General features: G+C 34.6%; 3 protein-coding genes across 7 annotated transcripts; 1 reads left to right on the top strand and 2 right to left on the bottom strand.

Annotated features, from left to right (window-relative positions):
- Positions 1-1,075: 1,075 nt before the first annotated feature.
- LOC129874627 (uncharacterized) lies at positions 1,076-2,297 on the bottom strand. Of its 2 annotated transcripts, none has more exons than XM_055949941.1 (2): positions 1,806-2,297; positions 1,076-1,497 (listed from the first exon to the last, which is right to left on the bottom strand). In XM_055949941.1, the coding sequence occupies exons 1-2, from the start codon at positions 2,206-2,208 to the stop codon at positions 1,400-1,402; spliced, it is 501 nt and encodes a 166-aa protein (XP_055805916.1). In that variant the 5' UTR covers positions 2,209-2,297; the 3' UTR covers positions 1,076-1,399. The 2 variants fall into 2 exon arrangements, with proteins under 2 accessions (XP_055805916.1, XP_055805917.1); XM_055949942.1 differs by having other exon boundaries at positions 1,076-1,482; positions 1,806-2,295.
- A 2,573-nt stretch (positions 2,298-4,870) lies between these two features.
- On the top strand, positions 4,871-11,043 carry LOC129872908 (uncharacterized). 3 transcript variants are annotated; one of them, XM_055947862.1, is made up of 13 exons: positions 4,871-5,177; positions 6,010-6,048; positions 6,143-6,291; positions 6,428-6,503; positions 7,588-7,882; positions 7,957-8,066; positions 8,180-8,227; positions 8,318-8,527; positions 8,790-8,891; positions 9,036-9,166; positions 9,385-9,523; positions 10,560-10,703; positions 10,784-11,043. In XM_055947862.1, the coding sequence occupies exons 1-13, from the start codon at positions 4,981-4,983 to the stop codon at positions 10,800-10,802; spliced, it is 1,659 nt and encodes a 552-aa protein (XP_055803837.1). In that variant the 5' UTR covers positions 4,871-4,980; the 3' UTR covers positions 10,803-11,043. The 3 variants fall into 3 exon arrangements, 2 of the variants coding, with proteins under 2 accessions (XP_055803837.1, XP_055803836.1); XM_055947861.1 differs by having other exon boundaries at positions 10,781-11,043; XR_008762616.1 differs by lacking the exon at positions 10,784-11,043 and having other exon boundaries at positions 9,036-9,195; positions 10,560-10,696.
- Positions 11,044-11,905: 862 nt separating this feature from the next.
- Positions 11,906-21,505, bottom strand: LOC129872907 (phenylalanine--tRNA ligase alpha subunit, cytoplasmic). 2 transcript variants are annotated; one of them, XM_055947859.1, is made up of 18 exons: positions 21,269-21,505; positions 19,790-19,912; positions 19,464-19,556; positions 18,319-18,375; positions 18,097-18,161; positions 17,878-17,970; positions 16,751-16,841; positions 16,589-16,626; positions 16,394-16,432; positions 15,391-15,467; positions 15,235-15,319; positions 15,040-15,136; positions 14,852-14,948; positions 13,498-13,569; positions 13,247-13,313; positions 13,046-13,171; positions 12,337-12,391; positions 11,906-12,252 (listed from the first exon to the last, which is right to left on the bottom strand). In XM_055947859.1, exons 1-18 carry the CDS (start codon positions 21,422-21,424, stop codon positions 12,202-12,204), a joined length of 1,482 nt encoding a protein of 493 aa, XP_055803834.1. In that variant the 5' UTR covers positions 21,425-21,505; the 3' UTR covers positions 11,906-12,201. The 2 variants fall into 2 exon arrangements, with proteins under 2 accessions (XP_055803834.1, XP_055803835.1); XM_055947860.1 differs by having other exon boundaries at positions 18,097-18,152; positions 21,269-21,504.
- Positions 21,506-21,712: the final 207 nt, after the last annotated feature.

Raw genomic sequence — 21,712 nt, 5'->3', positions numbered from 1 at the left:
TACTGTATATTGTATATACAATGTTCGAAAAAGTTAGCACATCGGGCATTAAACATTTATAGTTTTAAATTGGGTACATTAAAAATGGTCCCTCAATTTAGAAAAATTATTTGATGAAGTAACTTATCGTATTTTTATATCAATAAAATCACTAAACTTATATTATATTTTGATACGTTAAACAACATGGAAGTGACTTTTGACCCAATACCAAAACATCAAAAAATAGGTCAACGATATATATCAACGTTTATTTTCCTTATTATATAGGCCTGTCATCCAATCCCATCAACGGCAGAACTAATTGGAGGGAAGGGTCGTTGAAGAAAACAGAGTAATGTAAAAAAAGCATAAAAATAAATTTCTTTTGTTATAATTTATATATAATCTTCTAGTGTAAGGAAAAAGTCCAGTGAAATGGCAAAATGGGTTCAAAATTTACTCTAGGTCACATATTTTGGTCCTCATGTGTATCAACCTATTGCTTTTCTGAATCCTCTCATATAAATTCCTGATTGTGGCCACTTTATCCCGTGCATTTACATGAGCGAAGCATTTTGAAAGTTGAGTACATGAAAAAAAAAAAAATCACCATGAGAGATAACAACTGCTATTCTCCTAGCTCTAGAATAGGTTTATATGAGGGGAAAAAACTCTCCTATATCACAAATAAAACAAACATGTAGCAGATGACCCTTCACACGCATAATGTCAAAGTAATATAATTGAACTAGCTTGAATTTATTGTAAGTAATGAATAACAATACTTAATTCCCTCCAATTTTAATTCAAAAATCAATCAGAATAAATAAAGTAAGCACTTTGCTTATCATGAGAAACACGGATCAGATATTTGCATAGTACAAAGGGAAAGCTTGAAGAATATCAAACTTCCAGAAAGCAAGGTCCCTCAACTAAAAAAAGAATTGAGATGTAACTTATAAGCATCAATGCAAAGAGAACCGAGAATGCTTTGCAATTATCATATTCTTTCTTTAACCTCAATTAGCCGCTATTCTATGACAAATCAGCTAAAGAAACAACTTTTGATCCTTTTTTTAGGTGCAGAAGACAATGAAGGGAAAAAGACGAAACATTCCAAAGGAAAAAAAACAGTCTTCCAAGGATGTTACAAATGATGGAAATATCAACAAACAAGGCTACTAGCAATTAATTAACAAGAGATTGTTTGGGATGGATCAGTTGTATTTGTGGTTGCAGCACAATCATCATATTAATAAACATCAAATCAACAAAGTACTAGCTCTAAGATTGAATATGATTTGTTTGATTTAGTCCCTTTTTGCTTCAATGCCCCGAAAAACAATAGTACTGGTACAACAAATTACCATCATCTTTCTATTCATTCAATCAACAGATATGCAACTTCCAGCATCCATTAATATGAAGATTGACGCACCACGCAAGCAACCACTTGTGCCCATTGCCGCAACCTTGTCTTCACTGCCTGAGGATTATCTCCTACATTCATTTTTCCTACCAAATATTAGCAACCACACGTTCAACTTTCTACTACTTCATATCAAGAATCTTGCTAGGAGTATAGGCAAAAGTAAATCGTGCATATGTATTCAAATCAATAAAGAACAGTAACAAATTTAGAAAGTTTCTGTAATTGGAAATTTGAACAATGATTAGATGAATGAATTGATTTTACGATAGTTGAATAGTTATGAAATTTGTGTTTTCCGAACATTCTAAAATAAAGAGTACTAATAAAAATTGAGACAATATTAATATGATTTAAACACAATGGAGGAAAAGCAGAGGGTTTTAACAAATACCTGGATCGACAATGGTGTGGGGACTATCCGGAGGAATGGTTGACTCGCAATCAGAGATGACTGATGATACAGACGGAGCCTTTGAAATGGTGTCGACATATTGTTTATTGACGGCGTAAAACAGGTCATAGGCCGGGAAAGCATCAGACAATCGTTGATCCATTTCCGGTGAGTCAAATCCAAACCCTAACTCAATACAAGCCTTAATCTCATCAAGGTCATCATCGGTAACGCTCTTGCTCCGCCGTTTCCGGCGGCTTCCATGGGTACCTTTCCGCCGCTGCCACGCCTCATCGCGAAACGTGTCCGGTGACCAAGATTTCTGTTTGTACAAGGGAGACATCGCCGCTGAGGATGGTGCAAACGGTGGTTCTGATAGCGGAGCTCCGGTGAGGTGTGACATGGAGAATGCCCGACCAACCCAACCCCTATGAGAGGGTGGTGGGTAGCTCCGATGGCTCGGGCCTGTAGGTTATTGTGATTCAAGTGGACTAGGAAAATGAATTTATATTAGGCGAGAGAAGGGAAATGGGCCCACGTGACATCGTCTTGTGGGCCTTGCACGCTAGGTATTGGTTGGTCCAACTCATAATGATTGCTCTTTAATGAGAAAATTCCACAACGTATTTTAATTATCTTCATTAATTACGGTATATTTAATTATGCTTCAGAACTATAGTTTCATTTGTTGTGAATTTTTGTTTATATAATTTGCTGTTTATATACAAATTTTATATTTATATATTTAAAATTATTTTCAGACCTTATACAAATTAAATATTTCAACATAATAATTATATATAAATTTTGGATTTGTACAATTAGAAAAATTATGTATCTATACCATTAATAATCGAAGTATATAAATTCTGAATTTATATAATTAGAAGCCAAATTATGAACGTGTGCCACATAATTATGATTGTAAGTTAGCGGCGAATGATAATTTAAATAAGGAAAACGGATAAAAAAATGCTATTAAACTATTTGAAATGAACAAAAATGTCTTCCGGTTATTGTTTTATCAAAAAAAATAAATTGTCATCAATACTTTGATCCAGAAATGCTATTATTGTTATTTAATGGGTCAAAATGCCCCAATTGTTATAAAATGGGTCAAAAATGCCCTTTTCCGAATAAATATATTTTTTTGAAAAAATTGTTCCTTATAAAAATATTACTTTTAAGGAACGCTATTCTTGTTTTCTTTCCTTTCAAACCATTTCAACTAATAAAAATGTAGGAAATTAATTTATTTTTTATAACCTTATTTTATCAATTAAAAAGAATAATTTCATATACTCTAATTTTTAATGGATAATATATGTCATATATATAATATAATAATAAATCCATCATTAAATTGTATTCAAATAACGATAAAAATAATTATAATAAAATAAAAAATATTTTTAATTTTTTAATTTTTTTTCTAATTGAAGTAGAATAAACATTTGGTAATAAAAGAAATATTATTAGGAAAAAATGTGTTCAGAAAGAAAATAAATAATATATTTATTTGAAAAAAGACATTTTTGACGCATTAAATAACAATAAGGACATTTCTGAATCAAAGTATTAACGACAAAGACATTTTTGGACCAAATCATAAACGTGGGACATTTTTGTTCATTTCGACAATAATTACCCATTAATTTCATGTAAACTTGGCAAGTCAAAAAAAAATGTAAAAATAGAATCCAACAATAATTAACTAAGACAATAATAACATAGTATGGATACCGTCGTCTTACACAAAATATGGCTACAGAAGTAAAGCATACTCTCTCTAAACTTTTTTTTTTGGGGAATCACACTGAGTATGATAAAATAGATGAAAATATAAAAGTAGTCCACATAAGTGGTACATTTGTTCATCATCAGGTGAGAAAATAATTCTATTGCACCTCAATATTATAAAAAGAAGATTCATGAAATATTTAATACGAGAAATTGTGTGCGATAATTAAGATATAGCCTTAGGGCATGTTTGTGAAGTTATTCAATATAGAAATAAATCATTGCTTAGGTGGGTTGACGTTGTTGAGTTCATGATAGTTCAACAACTAATATGTGGATGACAATTAGGATAGGTACAAGTTCAAGTTTCATATCTCATAACATAACCAATTTATTGTTGCTTCATGATGTAAAAAGGTAAGATATATTTGTGCTTCATGATCAATTTACTATTGTCCATAACGGCACATTACACTCTCTTTATACACTTATAAATAACTATAAACTTGTTAATTGTTACTAACAATTATCTTTTTTTCGCATATCTATTTTTCATTTATTGACGAAATAAAACAGAAAGTTGTTAAAATTTAAGAATAAAAATAAAGGAATAGCGATTTGTTATTGCTAATTAATCAACACTTTAAAGATTTAATTGGATGGACATATTTGTACTTTCATGATATTATATATATGTATTTTGTTTAAATAGTTTAAGGAGCTATAATGATATTAAATCTCTATAAAGAACAAAGTTATTCGACAATAACCAAATTAGGAAGAATATATAAAATTTCTTTATTCCAAATTTGGTATAGAACTCTTTGATAATTTCATGAGTGATTTCAAGGAGTTGTGACATGTATCTTATGTATAAGAATATGTTGATATATTTGATGAATTGCTAACTAAAATTGGAGTTAGTAGAGGAGAGTTTTTTTATTAAAGGCTTGAAATCAGAAATCGAATTGCTTGTTGAAATATTTATCCTAAATTCTTATAAAGATATATTAATTTGATATGAATCTAAGAATATTACCTTAATCTTAAATCAACAAATTCGGGAAAAACATCACACTTCATTTTTAGTTCAATTATTTACAAAATCAATTTTATAAATTCTATATTTAGGAGTAATACATTTTTATAAAAATAATTCAAATATAATATATTTCCATTATAAAGGAACCACAGTCACATAGTTTGATTAATTAAAAATTAGATATGTAGTCATTCATTATAAAAATGAAAATTACCGGTCCGACAAACAAAAGAAGAAAGAGGAGCACGTGATTATCACGTTTTTGATCCATATTTAATTCCCTAAAAGTGAGTGTGTTATTAATCGCAGGGAACGGAAGTCAGGGAGGGTGTTAGGGTTTCCAATTCCGATTCTTCACCTGCAAATTGGGACCGAACAACAAGAAGAAGAAAGATGTGGCACGAAGCTCGAAGGTCGGAGAAGAAAGTCCACGATATGATGGACGCTGCTCGTAAGAGAGCTCAGAGACGGGCCATCTATCTCGCTAAACGCCGTGGCGATCCTCAGCAATCCATTCAAGCCATCGGTTCTCGCTGTCGTATATACCGCGACGACGCTCTTTATCAAGCCACCAAGGATCAGCAGGGAATGTATGATTTTTTTCTTCCATTCAAGTAATCCTAGGGCTTGACTCGGAGTTAAGGTGTTGATCTAGCTTATTAGTGAATAGTGAAAATATTTTAAAATATGAATTTGAATTTAAAAAGTATACTGAGTTTTATTATTAGTGGAATAGTGTAAGATATTTTGAGATGCTTCAATATGGAAAGTTTCATACAAATTGGAACAATGTTGATTATTCAATTATTGAATAGAAAACTGACGACATTTTGGCTAATTTGAACTATCATACACAAGGATGCATGTTTGCAGTGAACTAACATTTTTACTTCGTTGTACTTGTTTATTGTCTACAATTTAGGTTCTAAACTTCATTTTTTTAAGATTCATTTGGTAAATTTCTGAATATATTTATTTGTTCTGGTCTGCATTTTGTTGGCGCATGTAATGATTTTATTGGAATCACCATCTTAGTTTCATTTGCTTCCAAGAGTTGAAATTTACATGCCTACTGTAAAAATAATAGTCTAATAAATAATGATATTAGTTGGCAACTCATACTACTACCATCTTGTTTTCAAGGTCACATTCTTTGAGATTATACTTCTATATGCCTCCTCTTTCTCCCCGATGAAATGAATCATCCTAAAAGTATTGTTATTGTGCTGAGGTATTTTAATATCACGATTTCCTAAGATTCGGTTTTTACTGATCCAAAGTCATCAGAACATTTGAAACTAGTTAAGATTTGTGCGGTGATGCTTATCACTCTTTCTGGCTTGAAGTAGTATTAGATAAAATTCACATGCTTGTAATGGTTTCATGTTTTTTAAAGTGCTTATTTCTTTGTATATGTATCAGGATACCTTGGAATGGAAAACAGGACATTTTGATTGACAGGTCACTATTTCACAACTCTTACTATGATAGAATACTGATTGTCATAGGAGATTTGGCTCTTCATATAATTGACGTTTTGACTATCAACCTACAGATTTGATGGTCTTGCTCTTCTTGATTTTATTCGTGATGCTAGTTCCCGACATCGTCGGGCCCCAGAAAGAACAGAGGAAGAGGATGAACTAGAAGAGTTTGTTAATTTTCAGCGTTATCGGGATTTAATTAAGCATCGGCGTAGAGGATGTCGGTACTTTTTTGGTTTTTTGACTATACTTACATTTTGCTATTCATTATAGAATATCTCTTTCTTGTTAGAAACAATTCTGCATATTTGTTGGGGACACCATTCTCTGCCCGAGTTAACACTATGTATTGACAGTTAAAGATGAAGAGGGTATGCAACATGTTAATCAGGAGATGGAGGCTAAGACCACTGTACTTCTTGGCTCTGACAGGTTTCTGTTTTCTGTCCTTATTTTTCACTTTAGGTCTTTTGCCTTTTAGTTGCCATTTGTCCACTCCCCCTACTCTGCGAAGAGTCGAAGATCAAATAAAAAAGAGAAGGAAGAAGAAAATGTGAGACTTTTTTAAAATGAAAAACATTCTTCATGGCGTTGGCCCAAAGTGAAATCTGGTTATGTTCAATTATTTGATTCAAACTTGTGGGTCATTGCTTTACAGATTTTGTGGGAAGTGATGAAGTTCGTTGAACTTTTGTTTGCTTAAAGTTATGGTCTACAATGTAGTAACTATACGTAATATATAATTTTTTATTTTTAGATACATAATATATATTTAGTTCATAATCACTCTTTTTTGAAGGAAGTGTTGCACAGTTTGGCCTTTAGAAAGAGGAAGAGAACACTGAGGGGATGGGGCGATGGGATGTTGCTCCATTAGCCCCCTATTCTAATATGGAATGATAAAAATAGGAGAGTGCTTGAAGGGGTTGACTGTGATTTTGTACTATTGGAAAATAGCCCCATGTGTCTTGTTTTGGTGCACCCATGAGATTCCTATTTGTATAGAAGTTTGAGTTCCTTTTGTAGAGAACTATATCTTGATGTAGGTTCTGTACTTTTTTTGTAGTTTACGGGGTTCCCCATCTTAAATAAAATTATTTAGCTCATTTTAGATTCTACAACCCAGATGTCTAATATTTATCATTTTCGTGTGTGACATTTCCTTTATTATAATTTATGGTTTTTATTATCTCTCGCAACTGTTATTTTTTTTCTTTTCACTTTCTATCAGCTTTATAATGTGAAGGCAAAAATATACTTCTGTAGATGGGTATTATCATTTTGATGTTTAATTAAATGTTCACTATAGAGATGATTAGTTAGTACAGAGTTGTACTGGTAATATTTAGTGTCTTGAATGGCTTCAACTGTGAGTGTGTTGCAATTAATTAAAACTTGTTATTTGTTTGTGGGTTTCCTTGGTGTTCTGTGATATAACACTTCTCAACCGGGATGTTACATTAAATAGTCTAGTTTGCTAGGCAGTTGTTGCTCTCTAAAATTGTCGGTATTGCAGACCTCAACTTTCTCAGTCTTCAGTGCGCAAGGGGTCCTATTCACAAGTGGGTTTCTCATATGACGGAGAGGGGAAAGACGAGGCTCGCTTTTCAGATGGTGAAGAAGATGGCGATGATGATGAGGAGGATGAGGATGATGAAGATTTTAATAGTGATGATAGCAACGATGAAGTGATGGAGTCAATTGCCAAAGATTATGGAGTGAAAAGGTATGGATGGCTTGTCTACATGGACAAAAAGGCCAAGGAGGAAGAAAGGAGGCAAAGAGAAGTTATCAAGGGAGATCCTGCAATAGTAAGTTGGCTAAAATCCAGACTTAATCGTTGCTAAATTGTTGGTCCACTCTCATACTAATCATTCCTTTGCAGAGGAAGCTGAGTCGCAAAGAGAGAAGAAAGGCTTCTCAATTAGAAAGGGAGAGGGAAAGAGAAGCAGCCCGTATTACCGGGAGTAGAGTTCTCCATCATGATCCCTATCGGTACTCTAGTTCTTTTGCATTGATCACACTTACTCTTGTATTCTTTAAATCAGGTTAAAATCACAGTTGTATGACTTGTTCTCTTACTCTGTTTTGTCTATTTCTTTATGCAGTGAATCTCGACGAAGTCCGACATATGAAGCTTATTCACGCTCCAGAAGGTTTGTTATCTTTTTGTATTTTGTGTATTCACTTTTAAATGGCCAGTTGTCTGTCTAATGTTTGTTTAATCATTTTTTCCATCTGCACAGATCCAGGTCAAGGTCTCTCTCATACTCGCCTCCCCATTCAAGGTGCTACGAACGTGGAGGAAAATCTGATGATATTTACCAAGGCAAAGAGAGAACTCCGAAGATAGAATATATTACTGAATTTGGTGGCGCAAATGCTGAGAACGAGCCTAAAATTGAAGGATATTCTCCACCACCATCTCCTCCGTCTCGAACTGATCCATTGAACCGGTCGGAGCACTTGACCTTTAATTCTTGCAAAGCTAGATTGGACAGTCTTTTCTCTGCTGCAGCTTTTCATCCATTTGTTAGCTGAGGAACTTAATGTGGTTTAGAATATATCACCATTTACACCTGTTCGAATAACTGTCAAGGGGAAGAGGGAGCAAGTCCCATTCCGAAGTTCATTTTCCCTGAGTTGAACTTACTTGATGCTGTTCAGTTTGCATGATTACATGAAACATTTCTTGTTTAAAATCTCACTTTTCTGCAGGCCATCAACTGGTCGTATTCTTGAGGCCCTCCATGTAGATCCTGCATCTGGGGTATCTATTGATAAGGATAAGAGTGGCCAAATGTTGAAAACACCAACAAGGTGCATCTTCCAACACCCTTCCACTTTCTGTTTTTTTGACTGTTTGTTCTTTCCCTCCCCCACATATCTGTTTGTTCTTGGGTATGAGTCTCCTTAAAAAGACAAGTCAGATACTAATTTGTCCTTTTTTTTTGATCTTGGCAGTGCGTCCTCTGCACTATCAAAGTTAAACAAGACAACTACTAGTTCAAGCCTCTCTAAACAGCAGGGTGAAAAGAAGGAAACACCTCAGGAGAGACTTAAGCGGATTATGAGCAAACAATTGAACAAACAAAGTATACATTACTTCACGTGCATCTCAAGAGTAAACTGTTTGTCTTCTATAATATGCTGCATGCAGGAGTATAACAAGAACGAGGACCTCACATCTCTTCATTTTTTTGATGAAAAGATCTCGTCTCTCTTCTTTTTATATGATTATGTGGGTCATATTGCTGTATGCATGGTTGCATACAATAGGTTGTACATTTTACTTAAATGATGTCTTTTGCAGTCAAGAAAGATACAGCTATTGAAACTGCCAAGAAAAGAGAACAAGAGAAACAGAGGCTTGAAAAGCTAGCAGAGACAAGCCGAGTAAGTCGGTATCGTTGCCGAAGCCGTAGTAGAAGTTACAGTCGTTCCCCTCGAAGGTACTAATACTCATCCTTTTTGTTATTTTGTACTTGATGTAGAGGGGAGTTGAATTTGTCTTGTCAGAAGTAATTGTCTTGCCGCAGTTGATGATCTAATGTTCCTTTACCCTGTCTCCTTGTATATCCTTGATGTAAAGGGATTTCTGAATTTCTTGATTAGAAATTGAGTGATGCCTGTCTACAAGAGGCATGCTGGTGGAGCTAGAGGCAGTTGTTCCTGTCTAGAAAGTTTATCCGTCTATTGACATAGGGAACTTGTGCAATTTTCTAACTCGCCAACCCATTGTAGATTCGGTGGCTTGGTGGGGGAGTAACTAAAGAATAGATGAATTAAAATTGGTTGAGATCATATTGACTTTTCAAATAATTTGGCAAGGAGGGTTAACTGAAAACAAGATTACCTAAAGGCTCAAAGCAAAGCGAACTTTGGCGGGGCCTCAGTCGGTAGAGCTAAGACAGTCATTCATTAATCCGCCCTTGAAATACTAAGGAATCCTTCAGTTGTTGGTTCACTTCTGTTCCTTACAACAAGCGCGCATTGTTCTTTAGTTCCTGTTGATGCATGGGTATGTATGTAGTATCCCATTTATGATTTGAATTGGACGAATTGAGTTATGACCCTTTGCTATTCTACATTGAACTAACCCACTTTGTCCCAAGCTAAAATATGGATGTGTGTCAGGTAGATCAGTTCAAATTCTCAATCCATTTGAACCCCCCACCCAGTTGACACCCTAGTCAAAAGACTTCTCCAATCCTTCAGAAGCGTTTGGCTCCTCTTTCCAAACCAGGCATATCAACAGTTGGAGGATATTTTCTAGGCTTTTGTACCCCAGTTTCTAGCACCGAAGAAGCTTCTAACATTGCCAACTAACAGAAAACGTCTTTAGAGGAATATTCTGAAGTTCCACTGTCACCCTTGCCTCTATTAGGCAAGAGATCATCTTGTGCTCCCCCACAAACCATTATTTGTTATATACTAATCTTTTTTATCTTTCACTGGTTGATACTGAATTATGTACAATTGATGAAGGCATCGACGTAGCCGGAGTCCCAGCAGAGAAAGGAGTTCTCGTAGATATCGTTTACGTTCAAGGTCTGGCTCACGGTCCCGCACTCGCTCTCACTCACATTCACCTTCGCGTTCTCACTCTAGTTCACGCTCTCGTTCACCTCGGTGAGTTTCAATCGTCTGTTTATTTGGTTTTGATGTGTTAGATGAATGATGACTTAGATGAGCTGATATTGTTGCAGTAGGAGACGATCAAGATACTGATACTTCTGGTTGGCTGGATGCATAAACCTGCTCAAGGTGAATTGAGTGTTAGCTGTGGGCGGTATATATTACTGATATATTTGTTGTACTGGTAAACTTACAGCCGAAGCTGAATTTGGGTTGATGGTGTGAGCTTATATTCCTGTGTTGTATTTATTTGTTTTTTGGTTCCTTCTGAACTTCCTAAAGGATTAAAAGCGTGACAATTCAATTATTTCAGTAGGATGATGTTTCACTCGAACTTGTGCCCAATGTCCATATCCCCTAAATTATTACTCCCCTCCTTCTTTGGAAGCAAACCAGATTGTCTTTCATACATCTTATAGTCAGTAGCAGGTGAGACGAGTGAGCCATTACCAAAATTATTGTATCAAAGCAAGCAAACATATACTTGTTATTTGGTAAGCGCTCAGTGTAAATTGATCGTGTAATCTTTACAATTTCATTTTTAGTTTTTAGATTTTGTTTTATAAGAAATCTTTATTTTTAAACATAAAGAAGTCTAAAAACAACGTACGAGATCTTTACAGTTCATTTTCTTCTATTATTACGAGCTCTTTGCTGACCAACTAAAGTCGCTCAGATTGTCACTTACGAGTTCTTAGAAAGTCATTCAATTATCGATGATATTTCACTTAATAATTTATCTTATAAGGAAATTAGTTTTAATTTGGTAATTCGTCTATGTCAACCTTTGAACAATTATTGAGACAATAATGAAGATTCCAATGTTTCTAAATTCTCTGAGAAAAGTTGAAGAGTAGCAAATTATGTCTTCATATTATAAATTTAAGAAGTTGAAATTAAATAGAGGGGGGGGACAAATGGGTTGCATATATGACTCATTCTAGTAGGGCATATGAACAAAATAGTTAAAATGAGTTCCTTTTTGTTTCTAAAAAAATAACTTAAATTAAAAATTTAATGTCAACAAAATTTAATAAAAAATTATTTAAATTGATTGTATGATTTTGTAGGTGAAAAATCAATAGTTAAGTGCCTTTTTGATTGTAAAACAAAGTTAACTTTTTGAGAGAACTACTCATAGTGAGTAACCATCTGAGATATATCTCCCACCAGAGAATCTGATTAAAGTCGTGACCTAGGATGAACAACTCCACATATAAACCTTCATTAGATATCCAAAATAATTATTGTGAAGGGACTAAATGAGCACAAATCCAGTTATAATAACATCAAAATTTGAATACAGCTCCCACCCATCTGATGTTTAATCTTCACATTTGTATCAATAAAAACATCTACGATCAAATGAGATTTCCCATTGCGTAAAGAAATGATCTCAACTTGATTGCCCAGCAGAAAAATCTCTTCTCAACCATCAACAGTGTCTGACACATGTGATAGAATGGATCCACAAGTCAAGAAAGCTGTATTACTAAAGTCCAAGCCGGCATATTGGATTTCTTTTAATGAGACCTAGATCCACCTGCAAAAAGAAAAAAGAACAAGGTCAAACATTGGCATCGTTGAGAAACCGTACCACAGTTAATTAACAAAGTGCCAAGCATACCTTGGGACCAAAAAGATCTCTGATGTTGTCAATTCCGTAGAGAATCATGGTGGGCCTGGTGCACGAAGACAAGTAAAATAAACTTCTATGAAACAATGTGAACATAATTTTATTGACCCATATAAACGGAAAAAAGTAGGTTTTACACCACCACCCAGGTATTTCGAATTATAGATACGTGATACATCCTTGTCAACAGATCAACCCACCGTGCAAGCAGAAAATTTCATCTAAACCAACAAAGAGACCATATCTACCCTCTCTCATGATTACTCAACCACAATCAGCGACTCACGTCACATAAACTACCAACCCAATGAGGCTTTCAACTTTTCAGCAGTAAACAATTTTGAGTACCACTAAAAACAAACTGATACCTTTTTCTCTAGGGACCTACTCCCGTTATGCCTCAAACTAAAAAAACATGCAAATGATCCAGGGTTTCAAACCTTGAACATTCAATTATCACATGTACACATTAAACTTTGCACTCTTTCTTGCTACAGCATGCTTTCAGATAGTATGGCTGAAGAAAACACTGCACAGAAGTGTGGCTTTACTATGGTTATCAGTTCTCCTTACAGGTTAATAACTAATAAGTTCAAACATAAGAACAACTCAGTTCTATCAATACCACCCAATAACATAAGTACAGGAAGTTAATTTTAATTTGAAAATAAGAACATGTTGCTGCTAACAGTTCGTATACCTCTCAAGGGAAAGACCCCAGGCAATAACCCGAACATCTTCTGGCAGACCCATAGGAAGCAGCATTTCAGGCCTAAACATACCAGAATTTCCAACTTCCACCCATTTCTTAAAGCCTTCATGGTAGCTGACAAAACAAAAGGATATGAAATTAATGCTGAGTTGAACAATTGTTCATTCACGTCAAATATACTACTACAACCTGAAAATTTCCATGCTGGGCTCAGTATAAGGATTATAAGCAGGTTTGAACCGAAGCTTGGACATTCCTGTAATTAGAAAAAGAAAAGTCAACCAGTAATTAGCCCTCTCAAAATTAAAAGCTCATGTAAATTGAGTTGGACATGATATCACTGCAAGCTTTATCTTTTCTATGAAACCAAGACTTGAGCAGATATTGTAGTACCAATAATTGAACATAAACAAGAATATAGTGTAGTGTTGGTTGGTCACCTAGACGAGAAAAGAAGTCATGAAGGACACCAATCAAGTCACCAAGAGTAAGTCCACGATCGCATATTAAGCCTGGAATAAGAAACCGTGACAATATGTTCATTAAACTGTTTAATAAAAATGAAATGCAGATAAAGAAGAAGATACTTAAACAACTACCTAACACAGAGTTTAAGACAATTATTATGTTTGAATATGAGAAGATAGCTTGAGATGACCTATAACTGTATAGTATTTACACAGATGCAGAAATATGTTTCAGAAGTATGCAGACTAAGGGTGTGTTCAGCATGAACGAAGATGTTTTCTGGAAAAATAAGTGTGTTTCTTACTTATTTTCTTGCGTTCGGCATGTAAGCAAAAAATATTATTCTAAGCATGCCAAGAAAGGTTAGCAGACTACCAGCTAAGTTAAAGGGGAAAGGAGTGAAGGTGGATGCCAAATAAATTGGTCTTCTGCTTTTCACATGACCACTATTACAAAATTATAGAGGTATTCCACACTGTAGCAGTCACTCGGTAAGTCATATATGATACACCCAAATAGGAAATCTAAAACATAACAAAAGGTGATGAATTGCTATTTGAAAAGATCTTTTAGCTGGTAAAAACAGTTCCAGTAGCTGCCTAATCATAGACGCAACATAGAAAAAAGTAAATTCACAACTATAAAAAAAAAAGTGCAGCCCTAAATTTTATTCTGGCCATGTAGTACCTATCACCTATGAGCTAGGAAGCAAATATAATCTAAAGCCAGATACAGGCGTTGTACTCATCCACAGTACAAAATAAATAGTATCAGAAAAGTCATCTGCCTTTCAGTATAAAACTATGGATGACTAATACAGTGTTAGTCTGTATCAAACTATAATTTGCTAACACAACTCATGCGAAAATTTATGCATGAAAAAATGGAATAAGCATGTCTAAAGACAAGCCCTCAAAGTAGACAATCTTTACATAACAATCCATGTAATTATTATTCACCACATAACAATTCCTACATTATTATTCACGTAACGATCCTTGTATAATTAGTCTCTGAACCAAACTGCACCCTAATTGCAATATGTCAAAGAGGAATGGCTCTTTGATAATGTGCTGTCACAATAAGCAATAGAAATACTCTTCCCTACTTTCCAACCTAAAACAGAAACCAAGCAACGCTCATTATATAATTCTACTATGAAGAATTCAATCAGTAGTTGGGACTTGGGACAATTAATCAGTTTTGCAGGCACAGTGTCTATTTGAGCTTAAAGGTTCGGTACCATCGAAGAACAAGAGAAGAAAAAAATATATCAAGGAACAGGAAAACATGAATGACACAGAATTTGTATAACTGTATAACAACCTTCTATCTGATGAAATTCAGCAAGATGTGTTCGATCAACTGCCTCATTTCTGAAAACACGATCAATAGAATAGTATTTCTTGGGGGCGAATGGCTTCTGCAATAAATGTGTATTACAGGTTTAAAATGCATGAAGTAATATATATATATATGAAACTATGATTCTGGATATGGTGAGCCATTTTAACCTGAGCTAATGCATACAACATTCTTGACGAAACAGCAGTAGTGTGTGTCCGCAAAAGATTCTTGTTCGCTTCCTCTCTTTTCCAATCATACCCATATCTAAGCAAGAAGGACAGTTAAATACTGAGTCTAGGAATGTCAAAACTTTGACAAGTGTGAGTGGCATTGAATTAAGGATTGGCAATATTGAACCATACCCCCTAGATTGGTAACCACCAAATTCATGAATTTTTTTTACCCGCTCAACATAATCTTCTGGCAGTATTTTTGTCGAGGAAGGCACTACAATATCAAACAAATAATCCATTAGAAGAAACTCAGATGAGGCAGATAAAATGTGAAGTCAAACTAACCTTTCAAAAAGAATGTATCATGCGAATCACGGGCAGGGTGCTGTTGGGGCTGGAAAAGTGCATCGAAGTTCCAAAAACTGCAAATTATGACCAGGCACATTGACGTATACTTCTTTGACAAGGATTAACACAAATACTAATCCTCGCAATTTTTACTAAGAGAACATGACATTGCGCCAATCACCACTAACTATACACCAGAGAAGACTTCTAAATAGTAAAGTTGGCAAGTGAAATTTATGGTTTACCATCAATTTGAGCTTGAAAGCTCATGAATGTTCAATAGCTATATTTTACCATCCATCTTCAATAAATTTAATTGTTTACCATCAGAAGCTCATGAATGTTCAACATGAAAAAATAGCATTTAGTAATTTGCTTTACAGCAGAAGTACTTTGAGACTGTTAAGAACTAGGAAGTAGAAACATTAGCAAGTAAAATGACAACAGCCAAAACATGCATCTCTAATGGAGGATAAAGTAGGATTTGATTCAAGATATTTACATATCAACCTCTTAACTAAGAGCCATGCAAAGTGTTGAAGTGTGTTACCATTTCATCTAAAAGCTTAAGCTGTTAGAGAAAACACACTTTTATTATTTAATTATATTCACAACACACCCTATCATGTGTGGGCCTGATTTTTTTTCATGAGCCAAGCACATGGAAATTCTTTTATGATATGGGTGGCAGTGAGATTCGATCTCAAGATCACTGCCTGCTCTGATACCATGTTGAAGTGTGTGACCATCTCATCTAAAAGCTTAAGTTGTTAAGAGAGTATACTTTTATTGTTTAATTACATTCTCAACACAAAGAAAATGTCCGCTCCAACTGTTCGGATAAAAGTAAAAAGATAAGGAGATGTGTCATTTTCCTAGTTAAGTTATTTCATATAGCCTAACAACTTTTTTCTTTGGGAATCCTGGATGTTCCATCAATTATGACTTGCTCACTTATATTTATGATCAGGGAAAAGACTAACAATAAATAATGGCTTACCTGCTTTCGACATAATTATTTGTTGGCATCTCCTCAAACCTGCACAATTCAAATGGAAGTTTGCACTTACAGTCCACTACAGAGAATTTCCAAATATCTCTCTCTCTATATATATAGACATATTCATCTACACACATATGCATGCATTTATACAGCCTCCATATATAGACATGAGAAAAGGTCAATTAGTCATACCCCATATTAAGAAAAATTGTTTGTACCTGCCGCCTAACCTACAACAGGATGGTAAGATTTCAACAACACGTGAGGGAAGGCATGGCCTCAGTTAGCTAACAGAATAAAATCAATATAAGGGCACAGCAACAATCAATAATGAAAAAGGGAACAAAAACATGCCTTGAGCAATGGATGAAGATGGCCACCTTCAACTGGCTGACCTTTAGCACTGAAGTTGTACTCTTTAAATTCCAATTCTTTCCAGTCACCCCTTCAAAGGAAGTAAGGAACAAGCAACATATGTTAATTAGATAATAAACTAAATGCTTCGTCATCGTGGAATTAGTGGAGCCCTCCTTAGATTAATTATTCAAACACATGAATTTGTATGAATAAATATTACAAACTCCAAAACCATCCTGCCCATGAATTTGTTTTGTTTTTTAAAATGAAAAAATAACAAGTGATGACCACTTTTTTGACTAGTAATTGAAAAAATAGACCACATTTGAAAACTAGTAGAAACTACTTTCTCTTTATGTGGAAGTAAAATACTCTAAGCTAAAACAAGAAAAAACTCAAGCACAGCGTCTTGGAGTTCCAAACTCCTAATGTGAAACTCCAGCACAATATCTAGGAGTTTGAAACCCCTACATGTGAAACTCCAGGATAGTCGAAACTCTCAAGCATATGTCTAGAGTTCAAAGCTGAAGAATAAGCTAAAAAGGGACACTTTCCTGGAGATCTACACGTAGGGAGTTCTCAAACTCAAGGACAATGTCAAACTCCTGAATTTTTGGCGTTTGAGTAAATTATGCAGCATTTACCAAATTTATAGTTCAAACTCGAGGACATTTTTCTGGAGTTTGCACTTTTGATTCTATATAGCTTGGCAATTCATTGTATTACGTGCATTATGCGACATGATGACCTTTGTCAAAATTACAAACTAAACAATATGCTCAAACTGCCTTAAATATTGATACAATTCCCTATTCAGGAACATCCAAAAGCTTTTGGTCAGACTGTGTAACATTCCAAAATATTAGTTTTTCCAATAATGTAATCAGAGCTGAGCGCATAACTGAATGACCTAGCTATCTTTTTATGAGGAAAATCCTCTTGTATTTACACTTGTTCTGAAAGAAACAAGAAATGGAAATATATTTCAGTCCAAATTAAGAGGCAAACAGTTTTTTTAACTTGAGCAGCAACTAAAAATCATCCATCATCAAGGAAAACAACTCCATTTTCTAGAAGTAAATTTCAAGGATTATCTACTCATTCCAAATGAGTCAGAAAGCTACCTCTGTAAATTTTCCCGAGTGAGATCAGTAGCTGCTCTTTTCCTTTTTGGGGCATATTCAGGACCTTTTCTTACGGAATTTCCTTTCCAAACCCTATAAAGAGCAGCAGTAAGAAACATATTTAAGAACCAGTATTTGACCACGTATAAGGGTAATTGTAAGATTACATCTTGCAAACTTCAAGTGCTGTAGAAAGGATATTGAAGAATAGATACTTACTGTTGAATTATTAGTTTTCTTCGCTTTAGAGCATCAATATCCTCCTGATTGACAGTCTGCAAAGCCTTGCTTTGTTAAAAACAAATTGATTAATATAATAGTCAACTAGCGACAAAACCATCACTAATTTCCTGTGTGGGAGGAGCTATTAGAAAAGATGAAAGGTGAGTAGAAAGTGAAGGGCTGGGGAATAAGATGACCACTGACTACAAAACTATATACCTCGTCATTTTGTATCCGCAACAGCAAATCTTTAACTTTGTCATCAGCATGTTGGACCTACATGAAATCAACAAATAGACTAAAAGGGAGATCCCTGTAAAAAGTATTAAAAGAAGCACATGTTGATGTCACCTTCACTTGCTACCTCTACACTATAGTTCTCAGAGACCTCATTCAACAGATGAAGATAAGGAAAGAAACGGTAAAACAAAAGAAGGCCCGTGCTATAAACTGAAGTAGATGCAAACAATAAGCAGCAACAAAACATAGAAGGATAAACAGAAAAATCCTGGAACCACCACAAGGGAAGTTGAGGGACAGTTACAGTTTAATAATGTTGAATATAAGCTAGAAATGGAACCTTATTATCACTAAAGAACTGGTACTATGCAAGTAATAAAGGCCTTTTCAGACCTTCATAGTCATTGTGAGGATTGAGGGGATCCCTGATTATTTGACTATCCTAGTCCCCCAAGCAAGAACCATTGGGGATCCAGGAATAGATAAAATGCTATTCATCATTTGGGCAAGGTAACATGATGAAACTATCTCGCCTCTTTTTTCTAAAGAGAAAGACCTTATAGCGGAAGGGTCACTACTCATAGATTTCCAAATATTTTGATCTCAAAAGTATTGGAGCCACTTGGGCCATAATCTTGAGGATGATTGTATAGATATATTTTTGCACTTACAAGCTCAAGTAGAAGGGTAGGAGAAGAAAGTAGATTATGATGGTGTTAAGAACTTTAAGTAGAGTGAGGTTGAAAACAAAATTAAAGTTGCAAGAGAGGATTGCTATTACTACCGATCAAAATGAATTGTGTGGGACGAATTTGGTGATTGAGAAGCAGAGAGATAAGCTTCTCCAAGTGAGAGACAAGCAAGTAACAAAGAACCAAGCTTAACAATGGAATAATCTTTTTTAGAAACTGAAAACAACAGAATAAACTTTTGATATCGAAAGATATAAGACTTTTGTTTTAGGCAAGGGTTGGGAGAAGGTACAGGTTTTCATCAATTAAAAAAATGTGATCATAACTAAGAATGATATATTAGACATACAAAGGAGGATGAGCAAAAGTACACCTCCAACAAAATAAAATAAAAGGAGCAAAATTACAGTCCTACGTATTTGCCTACTGTACCTTCCTTGAAACATGTGTCTTCTCCATCTCAACCCACTTGTTCTTTATAGCTTGCTGGCAACCAATTTTATAAACTGCAGGATCCAATTTTTTCTGCATCCAGATAAGCGCTTAGCCAAAAGAAAGTTCACTCAACAATGAAAATGTGTACATACCAAAAACCTGCTAATTTAATGAAGTCGTTTAAAAGTATTAGGACTTCCCCATTTCTTTTTGAATCTTTATTTTCAGCGATTATAATTTTGTTCTGTTGATGTAAAAGCAATCTGAAATGGAGCGTGAAAATAACTAAGTAAAAACACTAAAAACCAAGAATATGCTGCCACCTGCAACTCCTCCCGCGCAATCCCCTCCGGTGGTACTGCTGAGAAAAGCTGAAATTCTGGAGAACCTACGGCAGCATAAGTTTTCCCCTCTTCAGTAAGCACCCATCTCTCTCTCCTAATATCCTGCACAATTCAATAAATTCAAATATTGTTTCACATCTGTGAAACCAATGATTTGTATAGATGTTTTTATATAAAAGCCAGAAAGAAAGTTTTATCAAAATCAGTACCAAGATGGTACTGTGTGGAGTTAAAAATAGCTGAACAGTTTCTCCACTATATCCTCATGTCTCCGAAAAAACTTGAACATAATTCATATTTTCTACCTTTTAGCCCCTATACTAAAAGAATATATAAAGTAAATCCTATGCTTTCAAAAAGAAATAGTATCTATCTTTCCCTCGAAGAAAATCTTTTGCAGCCCACATAATGCACAATGGGGTGTGATCTTCCCAATCATCTTCAATACTCACGGGGTTCTCTGACTCCGTGGGAATATCAGCAAGCTTCTTATCTCCTTTGGCATAACCCAGCGTACTAAAAAAAGGCTTTAAAACGGTGACAAAATTTGCAACACTTGGCTTGCAATGGGGAAATGAAAAATCTTTTGCAGCCCACATAATGCACAATGGGTATGATCTTCCAAATCATCTTCAATATTCACGTTTTCTCTGACTCCGTGGGAAAATCAGCAAGCTTTTTATCTCCTTTGGTATAACCCAACGTACTACAAAAACGCTTAAAAACAGTAACAAAATTTGCAACACTTGGCTTGCAATGGGGAAATGAATAACTGGTGTTTTCCATAGACTTCTCATGAAAAAAAGCATACACAGCATAGAGAAAAACCTCAAATTTGAAGTTTATCATGAGTCAAACAAGCATCCCTAGCTGCAACGTAACCAAAACAGGCAACTCTAGGAGTTGCATAAGTCTTCCAAATCAAAACTCGGAGCCATTTATAGGGAAAGCTTTTGTTTTGGAGCTTAATACTCTTCAGCCTCATACCAGCACATTGTATATTGATCACCACATTTGACCATCTAACTAAATGCAACTTTCTCTGGTCAGAATTTCCTTTCCAAAATGAAATTACATCTGAGCTTATTGAATCTTTTCTCCACAGAACAGGGGATGGGAATAAGGAACATTACGTAAGTAGACATACTATCCAATACACCAAGGTGAGTATACTTCCACAAGACAAATATTGCATTCAATTGAATGCATAGCAGAGCTTAATTTATATATAAAAAATTACTAAAATTGCAATAAATAGTAAATACGAACCCATATAATGGATTCAATGCTAATAATTTTAAAAATGAACACATGGAGTTAAGCTATCTAATCACATTAAAACAGTAGCTTTTTCTTTTCTCTAGTCAAATTTGAATATACCAAATGAAATTGAATACTGAATGAATCAGATGACGAAATAGAACGGACATTCAACTAATAGAAAGACGAACAAAGTACCTGAGCATCGACAAATCTAAAGCCATGGAGTCTGCGAATGACATTGACGATCTCGTCATGGCTAAAACCAAAATTTTCTGCAAAGTTTGCAGAATTGGAAATCTCATCGTTGTTTTTCAGATATGTCAGTATGGCGTCTTCCGCTTCGTCCGCCATACTCTCTCTAGGGTTTGTGTTAGGGAGACGCAAATGAAGGGCCGAATTTGCTTTACCAACAACTTTAAGGGTAAAAATTATTTTCCTTATTCGTTCATGCTAGTTGTATTATTCAAGTAATTTCTGGTTATTTAATTTAGAGATAACTATTAAAAATATATTTAATTTTTTTTTAATTTTATATTTAAATTATTATAAGTATTAATTTTATATTTATATTATTATTTATTAATTTGAGAAATATACCTTATATAATATATTTTTTCTATTCTCTCTATTTTTTTAAAA

Source organism: Solanum dulcamara, chromosome 11, assembly GCF_947179165.1.
Source record: "Solanum dulcamara chromosome 11, daSolDulc1.2, whole genome shotgun sequence".
Taxonomy (NCBI): Eukaryota; Viridiplantae; Streptophyta; class Magnoliopsida; order Solanales; family Solanaceae; genus Solanum; species Solanum dulcamara.
Note: the sequence above shows the minus strand (reverse complement) of the source record. Positions and strands in the feature narration are given on the sequence as shown.

Excerpts from the sequence above, each read along its gene's own strand:
- LOC129872907 (XM_055947859.1), bottom strand. The coding sequence starts at position 21,424 with ATGGCGGACGAAGCGGAAGACGCCATACTGACATATCTGAAAAACAAC. Across the intron at positions 15,137-15,234 it reads GGTGGTTACCAATCTAGGGG|ATATGGGTATGATTGGAAAA; the intron begins GTATGGTTCAAT and ends CTTCTTGCTTAG. Across the intron at positions 12,253-12,336 it reads GAGATCTTTTTGGTCCCAAG|GTGGATCTAGGTCTCATTAA; the intron begins GTATGCTTGGCA and ends TTCTTTTTGCAG.
- LOC129874627 (XM_055949941.1), bottom strand. The coding sequence starts at position 2,208 with ATGTCACACCTCACCGGAGCTCCGCTATCAGAACCACCGTTTGCACCA. Across the intron at positions 1,498-1,805 it reads CCACACCATTGTCGATCCAG|GAAAAATGAATGTAGGAGAT; the intron begins GTATTTGTTAAA and ends AATATTTGGTAG.
- LOC129872908 (XM_055947861.1), top strand. The coding sequence starts at position 4,981 with ATGTGGCACGAAGCTCGAAGGTCGGAGAAGAAAGTCCACGATATGATG. Across the intron at positions 7,883-7,956 it reads TCAAGGGAGATCCTGCAATA|AGGAAGCTGAGTCGCAAAGA; the intron begins GTAAGTTGGCTA and ends ATTCCTTTGCAG. Across the intron at positions 8,528-8,789 it reads CGAACTGATCCATTGAACCG|GCCATCAACTGGTCGTATTC; the intron begins GTCGGAGCACTT and ends ACTTTTCTGCAG.